The 11,764-nt window shown below is 38.8% G+C and overlaps 1 protein-coding gene across 2 annotated transcripts in view; it reads right to left on the bottom strand.

Moving 5' to 3' along the window:
- Nucleotides 1-5,072: 5,072 nt before the first annotated feature.
- ARHGAP21 (Rho GTPase activating protein 21) overlaps nt 5,073-11,764 on the bottom strand; it is a 125,245-nt gene continuing 118,553 nt past the window's right edge. For both annotated transcript variants that reach the window (XM_039478678.2, XM_074404915.1), the window contains 2 exons: nt 10,553-10,584; nt 5,073-7,579 (listed from right to left, as the gene is read on the bottom strand). In XM_039478678.2, coding sequence (XP_039334612.1) covers nt 5,885-7,579; nt 10,553-10,584 — 1,727 coding nt within the window. In that variant the 3' untranslated portion in view covers nt 5,073-5,884. The remainder of the gene's footprint in view (nt 7,580-10,552; nt 10,585-11,764) is intronic.

The following is an 11,764-nucleotide window of genomic DNA, read 5'->3' as shown; positions in this document are numbered from 1 at the left end:
GGGAAGCTTTCCTATCAAGGTTTATGAGGTGTGTATTAGGACCAATGGACTAGAACTGGCCAATGGAACACTGAACCGCACGCAGTCCCACACATTTGGGAAGTGACACGGCAGAGCTGGCATTGCATACCAGTGGGGAAGCAAGGCACTTCCAGTACAGGGTATTGGGACCACAGGGGATAAAAGGTATAGATCTCCACTTCCTATTACACACAAAAATCAATACCACATGGATCAAGGTCCTTTATTGTCAAGTGTCCGGTGTTAGACAATAAATTATACAGTGGCTTTGCTCTTAACCATGTAATTCTCTAGGCTTTCAACAAAACCCCTATTTATTCCACAAATATTTTCAATGTACCAACTGTCTTCCTTCTGTTGTTCCAGGCATTTGGAATACAACAGTAAACCAAAGAAAGACCTCCACCCTTGTAGAGTTTACATTCTTGTGGATAATTGACATACATAGCAGTGACTACATATCAGGTACTTTATTATCCCTGACACATTAAATCCTTGATGGATGCTACTACGTGTAAGTGCCAGAACTAGGATCTGAAGTTAGCCTGCCAGCGCTCAGAATCCCAGATAACTACTGTGTTACATCTATTACCTTTCTTACTGCCTTGAAGAATATGCCGTAAAATGGTTTTTCTTAAACATGTGTGTGATGATCTCAAGACATTGGGATGTATAATGAATTAACTTTTCTTCTGCAAATCCAAATCTAACGTACTGGATAGGTACCATCCATCCTTGGAAGAATTTTGAGAATAGCTTCTCAAATCATTTTCTGTGTTGTGTGGTGCAGATGAGAAAGCCTGAGTGGTACAGAGATGGCACCACTGTGCTCCAGACTGGTGACAGAGACCCTGTCTCAAAAAGCAAAATAAGCAAAAACTGAGGTACAGTGATTCCACCTTCTGGGAAAGCTTACCCATACCTTAAAAACTAATGCTGACTAGGTGAAATTCGGACAACGTCATACATGAGCACCTAGTTTTTTGTTTTGTTCTGTTGGTAGATTTTTACAACTGCTATCTTCATTCTACTCTCAGGAAGTAAAGCTTTCAAGACATCTGTTTTGTGTCTGTAAGAAAGCATCTTCAGGACCCCACCATCAATGAATTTGACAATCGGTAAATCTTTATCTCCAATTCCCAATATTTTCCTTTTGTAACTGCTTCATTGGAAGCTTTGAGTACATCTTATACTGTCTCAACCTTCTTGGCTGGACAAAACTAAGCTTCCTTCTGCTTTGTATTTCCTTCTACTCTGCTAAGATGCTGTTCCAGCTCTCATGGTATTTAGCTCTCATAGCAGGGATGCTGGGAGGTCTGTGGAACAGATGCTCTTCCCCTAGTACAACGCCCCTCCTTCCTTCCTTCCTGGGCAGCCACCTGAGATGCCTGTGCTACAACTGGCTCTTACTGTTCTCTGTTGCACAAATCAGTCAGCTAAAGCAGCCCTGCTGGTGTTGTACAGTTTAATCTTTCTACAGTGAAATGGCAAGTAGGGACATTTGATTGTCTTGCATAGGAATTCAGGGATCTGACATTTTATGGCAAAAAGCTCATCAAAAACGACCATACGAAAAGATAATGCTGCCATTCTACCTAACATCAGTCACAAAATAAATCCCAGCAAATGAAAACCAACTTTATTTTTTACCAGGAAAAAAGTATATACCATATGTCTATGGCTAGGGAGGTATTTTTTAGTGGTGGTCAAAATACACATATAAAAGCTGATCTGGATAAATAAAATTTAAAACTATGCAAAGAAATATCTGAAACAAAGTTTAAAAACCATAGACTGAAAGAGGAAATTTGAAATTAAGATTAGTATCCAGATCTTGTAAAGATCTGTGAGAAAAAGACAACAGGAATATGGTCAAAGGTTCACGTAGCTGGCCATGCTGGCTCAAGCCTGTAATCCCAGCACCTATGGAGGCTGAGCGGGATGGGGTGCCTGAGCTCAGAAGTTCAAGACCAGCCTGGGCAACATGGTGAAACCCTTTCTCTACTAAAAATACCAGAAATTACCTAGGTGTGATGACACGCAGCTATAATTCCCGCTATTTGGGAGACAGAGGCAGGAGAACCACTTGAATCCAAGAGGTGGAAGTTGCAGTGATCTGAGATCATGCCACTTCACTCCAGCCTGGCGACAGAGCGAGACTGTCTCCAAAAACAACAAAAAAAGTTAACATGATTCAGAATCGGAAACCAGAATAGCCAATGAACATATGACACATGATATCTTGCCTAGTAATGCAGGAAATACAAATCAGTGAAAAATATCTCATACCCATCGACTTTGTCTTAAAAACAAGATTTTTAAACACTGACAGTACCTAGTGTCCTTGAGGAAGTGAAGAGATGAGAAGCTTCATACACTGCTGGTGAACTCTGGAGATTAATCTGACCAGACTTAGTAAAGCTGAAAACGTGCCAGGTCGGTGCCGTGGCTCAAGCCTGTAATCCCAGCACTTTGGGAGGCCAAGGCAGGCTAATTGCTTGAGCCGGGGCATTTGAGACCAGCCTGGGCAACAGGGTAAAACCTGGTCTCTATAAAAAATACACACAAAACAATTGGAATCCAATTTAAATTAGAGTAAGTCAGGGATGTCACTAAAAGAACACATAAGTATGCTAACAGAGGGGGAAATGGTGTAATAGAAGTATTAATCCAAAAGAGGCCAAAAACAAAAAGGTAAATAAAATGCCCCAGTCATGGAGAAACAAAAAATGGTCAAGATGTAGATGTAAATCCAAATATATAAATAATTACATTAAATGTAATTGGGTTACATATTCCAATTAAAAGACTATGTTTAAAGAAAACCAATATGCTATGAGAAAAATAGAAAAGGATTAAAATGGATGAAAAAGATGTATTATGCAAATACTAACCAAAAGTAACTGATAGAGCTACATTAATGTATAAAATAATTGTAAGGCAAAAAGCTTTGGTAGAGATTATGAAGGACATTTCATAATGACAGAAGGGTCAATTTACCACAAAGACCTAACAATTCCAAATTTATGTTAACTTAGTAAGCCAACTTCAAAATAAAGACTGACACAAGATACGCAAATCAACATTCATAGCATATTCTACCACTTCTCAGAAACTGCTAAGAGCCAGGTAAGAAATCTACAATGACACGTCTGTAAAACGTGATTAAACTTGACCTAATAAACCAAAAAGCATCCAATAAGGATAGAATACATATTCAAGTAGACATGTAGTATTTCTCAAAATTGACCATATACTGGGTCAAAATGGATGTTTCAAATTCAAATGTATGTTTAATGATAATACAACATTATGCTGGAGTCAATATAACTAGAAAGTTTTTAAGTTTGGAAATTAAGCAACACATTCCGCAACTCACAGGTTAAAAAAATCAGAATGGAAACTAGAAAATGTTTCAAAATGAATAATAAAAATAGAGCATATAGCCTTAAAATGCTGATTTTAGAAAACAACTAAAAATCCATTTTCTAAGCAATCATCTCAAGAAGTTATAAAAAAAAATATCCAGCAAATTAAATCCAAAGAAAGGCTGGGCATGGTAGGTCATGCTGGTAATCCCAGTACTTTGGGAGGCCAGGGCGAGAAGATTGCTTGAGCCTGGGAGTTTAAGATGAGCATGGGCAACATGGTGAAAGCCCATTTCTTAAAGTACAAAAAACCCAAAAAGTTAGCTGAGCATGGTGGCACATGCCTGCAGTCCCAGCTCTGCAGTGAACTGTGATGACCATGCCACTGCACTCTAGCCTGAGCAATAGAGTGACAGTGAGACTCTGTCTTGAAAGAAAAAAAAAAAAAATAGGAGCAACAACAAATAATAGAAAACTATCTGAGCCTTGAAAACAACTTTTAAAACATGTAAGTAAAAAGTGTTTTTGACAGTTTTAATAATACACTGACTTTTCCAAGAATCCCCCTTCATGTAAACTAAGGGAAGTGTGTGTTGTTTTGAACAAAACTTTAAAAGCAGGGCATGACTCTCGGTAAAATTTCATCACCAGCAGCAAACTATTTATAGTATCATCTCCATGTGTAGTTACTACATTGTTAGTGATTCTATATATTGGTGCAAACAACTGACTGTTCCATTATATTATTTTCATGATGTAGTTGTACCTGAGCATTCACATTTTGAAAAATTTATCATAAATCACTTTCATTTTTCTACTGTAATAGGGAATTACAGTCTATATCATACTGGATATAAAGTTACATTCAGATATATTAGGAATTTCATTTCATGATGATAAAGGGGAAATGTCAAAACACTTTTGAGAAAAAACTATCAGGTTTGACAGCTGAGAGTCTCTGGATTTGATGATTGTTAAGGTCCTCCTCAGCCTTAATGGGCCGAGATTTTTTTGTAACCATTACTTCCAACCACAGCTTTGATCTATTTTGAAACTAGTGTGTGGTGGATACTGTATGGGGAAGAGGATCTCATTTAAATCTACTAATCACCCTTATACTAGGTAGTCACTGTTTATATGAGAAAACAAATACAGAGAAGTTAAATAATGTGTTCAGGTTCACATATGTAGGAAGTATAGAGTTGGGCTGACTCCCAAACTTAGGTTTGTTTCACTCAGGAAAAGGTCATTAACATACATTACTTTACCTAGAAGAGTTAAATACTATTGATCTATAAGAGTGAGGTTAGGCTAATGTAAGCATTTGTAAGAGTATGTGCCCACAACAGCAAAATAGAGGAGGAGATGAAATCTATCAATATAGTAGGTACCTTCTTAAAGTTAGGACCAATTAATCACGTAAGGTAGCTATAAATCAGGCGTTCCCAAGCTTTTTACACAGGGGGCCAGTTCACTGTCCCTCAGACTGTTGGTGGGCCGCCACATACTGTGCTCCTCTCACTGACCACCAATGAAAGAGGTGCCCCTTCCTAAAGTGTGGCGGGGGGCCAGATAAATGGCCTCAGGAGGCCGCATGCGGTCCACGGGCCGTAGTTTGGGGACGCCTGCTATAAATGGACGACATCTAAAAATATATCAGAATAAGTGTCAAGCCATGCAAAATTCACCAAAACAATTTTTATTTCCAGTGTTTAATTGGGTATGCACACAGGCATGACACAGGTTTGGATTCAGTAAGTCCTCATGCAGAATTATATTCTTCTTGATAAAGAAGCCAGTTCCATCCAGGATCCACTATCTACACACCTATGTTACAACATTTATATCAAATCTGGTATCTGAAGAAAAGATACACATTTAATATGTTCATTTAAGTTACGTATTTTACAGAAAGATTAAAAATTCAAGTCACACAAAACTCAAAAACTGTATTAAAAGTTTGAATATAAAACTCAGATCCACCTGGAATGACTAAAGAATGGAAGTTCTGTATCCACCTGTGTTAAAACTGGTAAATGTAATGAAATTTGTTACCGATAAAATGCATTCATTTCTTCAATGTGTAAGTTATCTAATTTTAACAATATGGCACCCTAAAAACCAAATGTATTTTTATGATGAGGCACTTTTGTTAGTGATGAAACCTAAAGAACAAATTTGCTGCATACTAATGCCAGCGATTTTCTTCAGTGATTTTGGGTATATGCTATGTAGTAAGTTGCAACAAATAACCTTGCTCATTTGTATACAACTATCCAATATATTTTTAAATATATATATATATGTATGTATGTATGTATGTATGTTCTTCTGGCTGTAGTAATGCACTGTAAAGCTATTTCACAGTGCAAAATGGTGAAACCAGCCCAAATGAAGGCTGAATAATAACAATTCTGGTACAAGAAAATATTGACAGAGTTACTGGAACGTGTAACAGTAGCTTTTTACTTGCTAGAGTGGACATACCCCCCAGTTTAAAGACAGGGATGAAACTGTGCTTTATTGCCTGGGGTTTCAGACAGTTTATGAGGTTGGGCATTTGCTGCAGAACTAGCATTTTTGCTCACATTCTGGAAGCTTTCTCCATTTATTTGGTCGGGTGACTGCAGTGGTATGGAAAGAAGGGGCCTGTTTGTTGAAGCCAAGGTGCTGGAAGAACTACCTGTGTCGGACTGAAAAGACAACGGTGTGTCGGTTGTGGCTATTTCCCGTGTGCTAGGGTTCTCTGTCTGGGGATCTCCGCTTTCTCCTCTGCTAAGGTCAGAGGTACTGGTGCGTAGGCGTTCCCTGGCCAGCCAGTCTGTGATGGAAAGGTCCTGGGCTGAGCATTTTGGTTTTAACCGGTTCACAGCTGAAAGTTCAGATTCTCTCTCCCCGCTCTGCTCATGCACTTTCCAAAAGTTCAAAATGCTGATTTCAGTAGCATCTCTGTGCCCTCCTAGTGTATGTCTGCGCCGGATGCTTTTCCTTTTAGCAGTCTCAGCATTTGCTTTGTGACTCCCTACTCCAAACATGTCATCTGCAGGGGCTCTGGGTCTCAATTTTAACCGATCTGCTATTTTCGTTTTCCATGTGGGCTCCTGTTTTTCGGATTCACCTCTGGTTGGTGTCAGTAAACTCCCAGTTGATTTTCCTTTTTTCATAACATCAAACACTTTACTTATTGAAGGTGCTTCTTTCTCGTTCTTGGCATCTCCTAGACTTCCACTATCTGACTTGAATCTAGCTGATTTTTTCCTGGAGAGCGTATCACATTCGATGAGTTTATGGGAACTGAAGAGCTGTCTCCGGCTGTCTAAACTTGATGTTAAACTTCCCTCGGTGCAACTTACGTCACTTCCTTCAGAATTTCTCCGGTTGCTCTTAGTCACTTCTTGCAGTTTTCCTCGGAAAAGCCTCTCTGAAGTCAAAGCAGTGGGGAAAACGGGAAACTCGCTCTCACTGTCGGTTTCCACAGGCCGCCCTTCGCTGATCAGTTCACTTCTCTCGTCGTCTGCCTCGTCGCCCTTGCTCTCTGCCACGGATTGCACCTCAGGGCTCAGTCGACTGGAGTCCAGGCTAGTCAGGTATGTAGTAGACGATGTGGTGGAATAATCTGAGGTGATGGTGCTGACGTTGGCCAAAAACTCACTATGTTTAGTTTCTGGACTGGTTGATTTCTTCGTGGAAAACCTTGCCAGGGAGGCCTGGGAAGACGTGCTGAGCAAAGTGCCAGAGTCAGAGCCTGTCTCTTCAAGGTGGGAGGACTTCTGTGCCAGAAGTGATCTGGGGCTCTCTTTCAGGATGGCGAAGCGACAGCTGAGAGTTGGTGACTTGTTATGTTTTGAGTTGTGTGGTGTTGAGGGTTCCTCGGAAGGCGTGCTCTCTTTTCCGAGTGGTACCTTTTCATCTTTTGTGGTGCTGGGGTCTTTCCTAGTGCCCATTTCTTTGGCAGTGATGATCCTCTGTTTTCTGCCCAGTGTCTCACTTTCTTTTTTGGGCTCTTCTTTAGTATCATTGTGACACTGTTCCACATTTTCCTTCTTAAAAAATACATTGTCCAGTTCGTCTTCTGAGCTGCTAGGCTGTGCTTTTTCTTTTGGCTTCTTCCTCTTGCGACTAGCAGCTGCAAAGATGGAGGACACAAGCAGTTCCCTGCTATACTGATCCTTTCCAGATCCCCAAGAACCCTGGGAAGCAACAGAGAAGAGAGACTCTGAGCATAAGAATGCAGCTGAGTTCATTTTCTGACAAGCTTGTCTCCAAAATATTTCTTATCAAATTACAGCTACTAAAGCTCTGGAAGCATCAACAATGCAATTAGCCACTTTTTTTTTTTTTTTTTTTAACCTTGTACTAAAGACAAATTTTTATTTAATGAGTCCAGTTTCTTGCCTGGTAGAATTTAGCTGCCAATCCACAGATCACACACATCTGCCTTTCAGGGAAATCAGTGTGTGCTTAGTGCCAGTTCCTATCAATATCCCCCAAACACCTGACCTCCTTCCACAGTGCTCAGGCATTCTTCACTTGGAACACTGGGACGAGACAGGTTAAACAACATCGTGACATGGTCAAACATCATATTCTGATATAGGTTATTAAATTTTTATGACTGCCTTCAATTTTCTAATTGCAGATACCACAGGATATAGATACTGTTATCGGATAAGCCCACTGAGATAAGGGAAGTCTGGTGTTCCATTAGTTCAGGCTGGATCTTCAAGTATCTGCCTTAAGTAAATCAGGTTGGTAATGTCTTCATTTATCTCAAGGTAACAATGGAATTAGAACATTCACAAAATACACCAGGTGTGGTGGCTCGTGCCTGTAATCCCAGCACTTTGGGAGGCCGAGGTGGGCAGATTGCTTGAGCCCAGAAGTCTGAGACCAGCCTAGGTAACATGGTGAAGCCCTGTCTCTACAAAAAATTAACTCGGTGTGGTGGCGCATGCCTGTGGTCCTGGCTACTTGGAAGGCCAAGGTCAGAGAATCACCTGAGCCTGGGGAAGTAAAGGCTGCGTTGAGCCATGAGGGTACCACTGCACTCCAGCCTGGGCGACAGAGTGAGACTCCCATCTCAGGAAGGTAGGAAGAAAGGAGCAAATAACGTAACTACAATTAAATCCTTACCACAGAAACACTTCAGTGTACTGTTACTGGGAAAGTTACTTGTTATATATAATGGGTTATTTTTAAAAAGTTTTTTATTTTTTAAAGATGTAGTTTCAACCATGTTGCCCAGGCTGGTCTAGAACTCTTAGTCTCAAGTTATCCTCCCACCTCAGCCTCCTAAAGAAAATGCTAGGATTATAGGCATGAGTCACTGCACCTAGATATACTAAGTTCTTGATTGTATCTATTAATTTGTACCTAAATATCTGCTGGTTTACTACACACTAAACAAGCAGGTAAGCAGGAGATATATGAGTAAGAGAAGCAGACAGTATATTTCTCCATTGCCTAAAAATCTTAGACAAGTTAAAATTGCTCTATTTAAAGTCTTAAAGTAAAAATTTAGGCTGCTGTTCTATCAAAAAGAATTCACCAAAATGAAATGACAGATTAATAGAACTTTGTTTTTAAAGACTTTAATTATCCAGCACATTTCTAATGGTTATTTACATTTTCCCACATTCTACTGAAAACTGTAGGGGATTAATGTGAATGGGCTCTGAAGTGGGAGACCTTGATGTTCATCCTTTCTAGCTTGCTGGGTACGAGCAAGTGATTCACTTTTAAACATCTCAATTCCATGGTGAGATGCAGTATATTATACTGTCTTTATGATCATGTATGTGTTGGAGCAAATGACTTTTCTACAGAAAGTGTTATATGTAGTTATACCACTGGGATATCATTATATTTCAGGCACGGTATAACACCACTATGGTTAAGATGAAAAGGCTATTGTAGTAACAGGTTAAGAAAAATGCATCTAGAGACAGGAAAAGCAGGGATTTCAAACAGGTCTTTCTGATTTAAAATCTTCTCTGCTAGCAAGAGAGTTTAGGAAACTGTTCTAGATTAAAGAAGTCTAAAGAGATTTGACAGTGAAATGTAAGGAATGATCCCCGACTGCATTCTGCATAAGTAAAGAATATTACTGGGACAATTTGTATAAAACTGCACATTAGATGATAATGTGTTGTACTTACCTTAGTTTCCTGAGTATGATAATTATACTGCAATTATACAGGACAGTGCCCCCAGTTCTCTTGATACATGCTTTAGTATTTAGGAGTAGGGCTGTCTCTACAAGTAATCTCAAATGATTCAGAAAAAAATGTGTGTGTTTCCATATATAACACCCACACCAGAATTTATAACTGATTAATTGTAAAGGGTTTGGGTGCCATTATTTTAGCAGGTTTTCTGTAGGTTTAACATTTTCAAGATAAAAAGCTGACCAAAAAGATGAACATCACAAGTAATAGAGACATGATAAAATATTTTGTAGAATTATAATTTAATCATATGGAGTCCTACTATGATATTTAAATATATGTGATATTCATATCTTGTTACAAAATATAACAAAGTTTTAAATACTGACAATTCTAGTTGCTACTGGCTCAACAAAGCAAAATTTAGATACACTGATTTGACAAAAAACTTTCTAAGAACTATAAACTTCCCACAAAAAGTTGTGTAACTGAGGAAACAGATTGTGTAAAAATATTCTAAAAACAAAATTAGTGATTTTGCTGAAAAGGCAAGACTATACTGTCTATTAAAAAAAATGAATAATACTTCTGAAATATTTACAGATGGTATGTTTGGGATTTGTGTAAAGATGGTCCTTGAGGGAGGGAAGCAGGTGGCTTGCAGAGGAAACAGAATTGGCTGAGTGCTGATAATTATTGGAGAAGGAGAAGAGAAGGAACAGGGAAGCTTCTTTTTCTATTATTCACTTCTTTATATGTTAGGACCCAATTCACATTAAAGAATGGCCTAGTTCTTTGTATTATGCTAACCTGCACAATGAGAAGACTAAGAACTTCTGAGTTCATGTTTCCACTCAAAATCCAGTATTTTTCTATCATATATTGTTTCGGGAATTAATTTTTTGAGATGCAGGAACACATTTGTATATCAACCCTAACAATCAGCCAAAAAACAATTCCCCCCTAAAATATTTCAAATTGTTTGAAACAGTGTACCTTAGATTTTGTTGAGTCACTAGTAGCTGAATCTGTGAAAAATTAAATAAAACATGGTCAGTATTAGTCAATCTTTACTGCTTTCCACAAACAATGCAAAACTTATGGAAAGACAGGCACAGAACAAAATGTGAAAGCAAAACTCAAAACAAGAGAACACAGTGGATAGTCAGAGCTCACAAAGATGCAAGCTGCACCACAGAAAGCCACCGCCATGAAAGGATGCTGTGAATTGTAGGCAGAACCAGCTCAATGATAGAAATGGCAAAGGAGCCCTGTACTAAACAAAAACAGAAATACTTGTGTTTATTAGATTCTCTAAATAGTAAATCTAGCAATAAAGAAGCTTCAGGACAGTGTAAGAATTTTTTTTTTTTTTTTTTTTAATGTGCCACATCCTGTATCTGAAACTGATACACAATGTAGGACTTTTAAGAGTGTTGGCTGCCCTAGCTACAATAGAGACACTCATACTGGTGTGTTTACGTTGATTTTTGTCAGACTTAAATTTTCTAAGCAGTATACTGTATGGGTATGGATGCAAAAGAGGCATTAGGATACTCCTGCTTCCAGGTCACTTTGGTTTTATATTAAATAATGTTTATCTTTGTGCTTCAGACCCCAGTTCCATAGCAGTGCAGTCAGGGATCCTTTTGACTAGTTTGGTTAAATTGCTACCAGTTTTGCAATTGTCTATTAACAAATGCTATTATGGAAATGGAAAAATGGAGACCATAATTTTACTGTCTGGCAAAAACTCAGATTATACAATTATAAAGAGGGTAGGAAGGGGCTAGCAAGATTCAGGATAATACCAATTTTGACGTTTCATCTTTCAACTTGAGGGAAATTGATTTTCAGAATTAATGAGCTGAGCCCCATGCCACGCCCCTTTTAACACATGGCTAAATGCTTTATGACTTTAAGAACTGGTAGACCATACCATGCTATTTCTCCTCAGGGTCTGCTTCAGAAATAACAAGAAACAGCAGAAAAACTTTTAAGAAAGTAGTATTGATCTGTTTACAATAATCTTAAGAGAAACTTTACACCACAGATCAACTATGTTTGCATTTACAAGAATCGGGGGTTTCTGCAGACAAGGCAGCTACAGTGTGGACAACAATCCTCCTTCTTCCTACAGTTCCAGCTGTCCATCAGGGACATCACAGAATCCACTAGTGACATTACCGTGTGATAGACTCCTCCCAC

This window comes from Saimiri boliviensis, chromosome 8 (genome assembly GCF_048565385.1).
Source record: "Saimiri boliviensis isolate mSaiBol1 chromosome 8, mSaiBol1.pri, whole genome shotgun sequence".
NCBI classification, from domain to species: domain Eukaryota; kingdom Metazoa; phylum Chordata; class Mammalia; order Primates; family Cebidae; genus Saimiri; species Saimiri boliviensis.
This window is presented reverse-complemented; position numbering and strand designations above follow the sequence as displayed.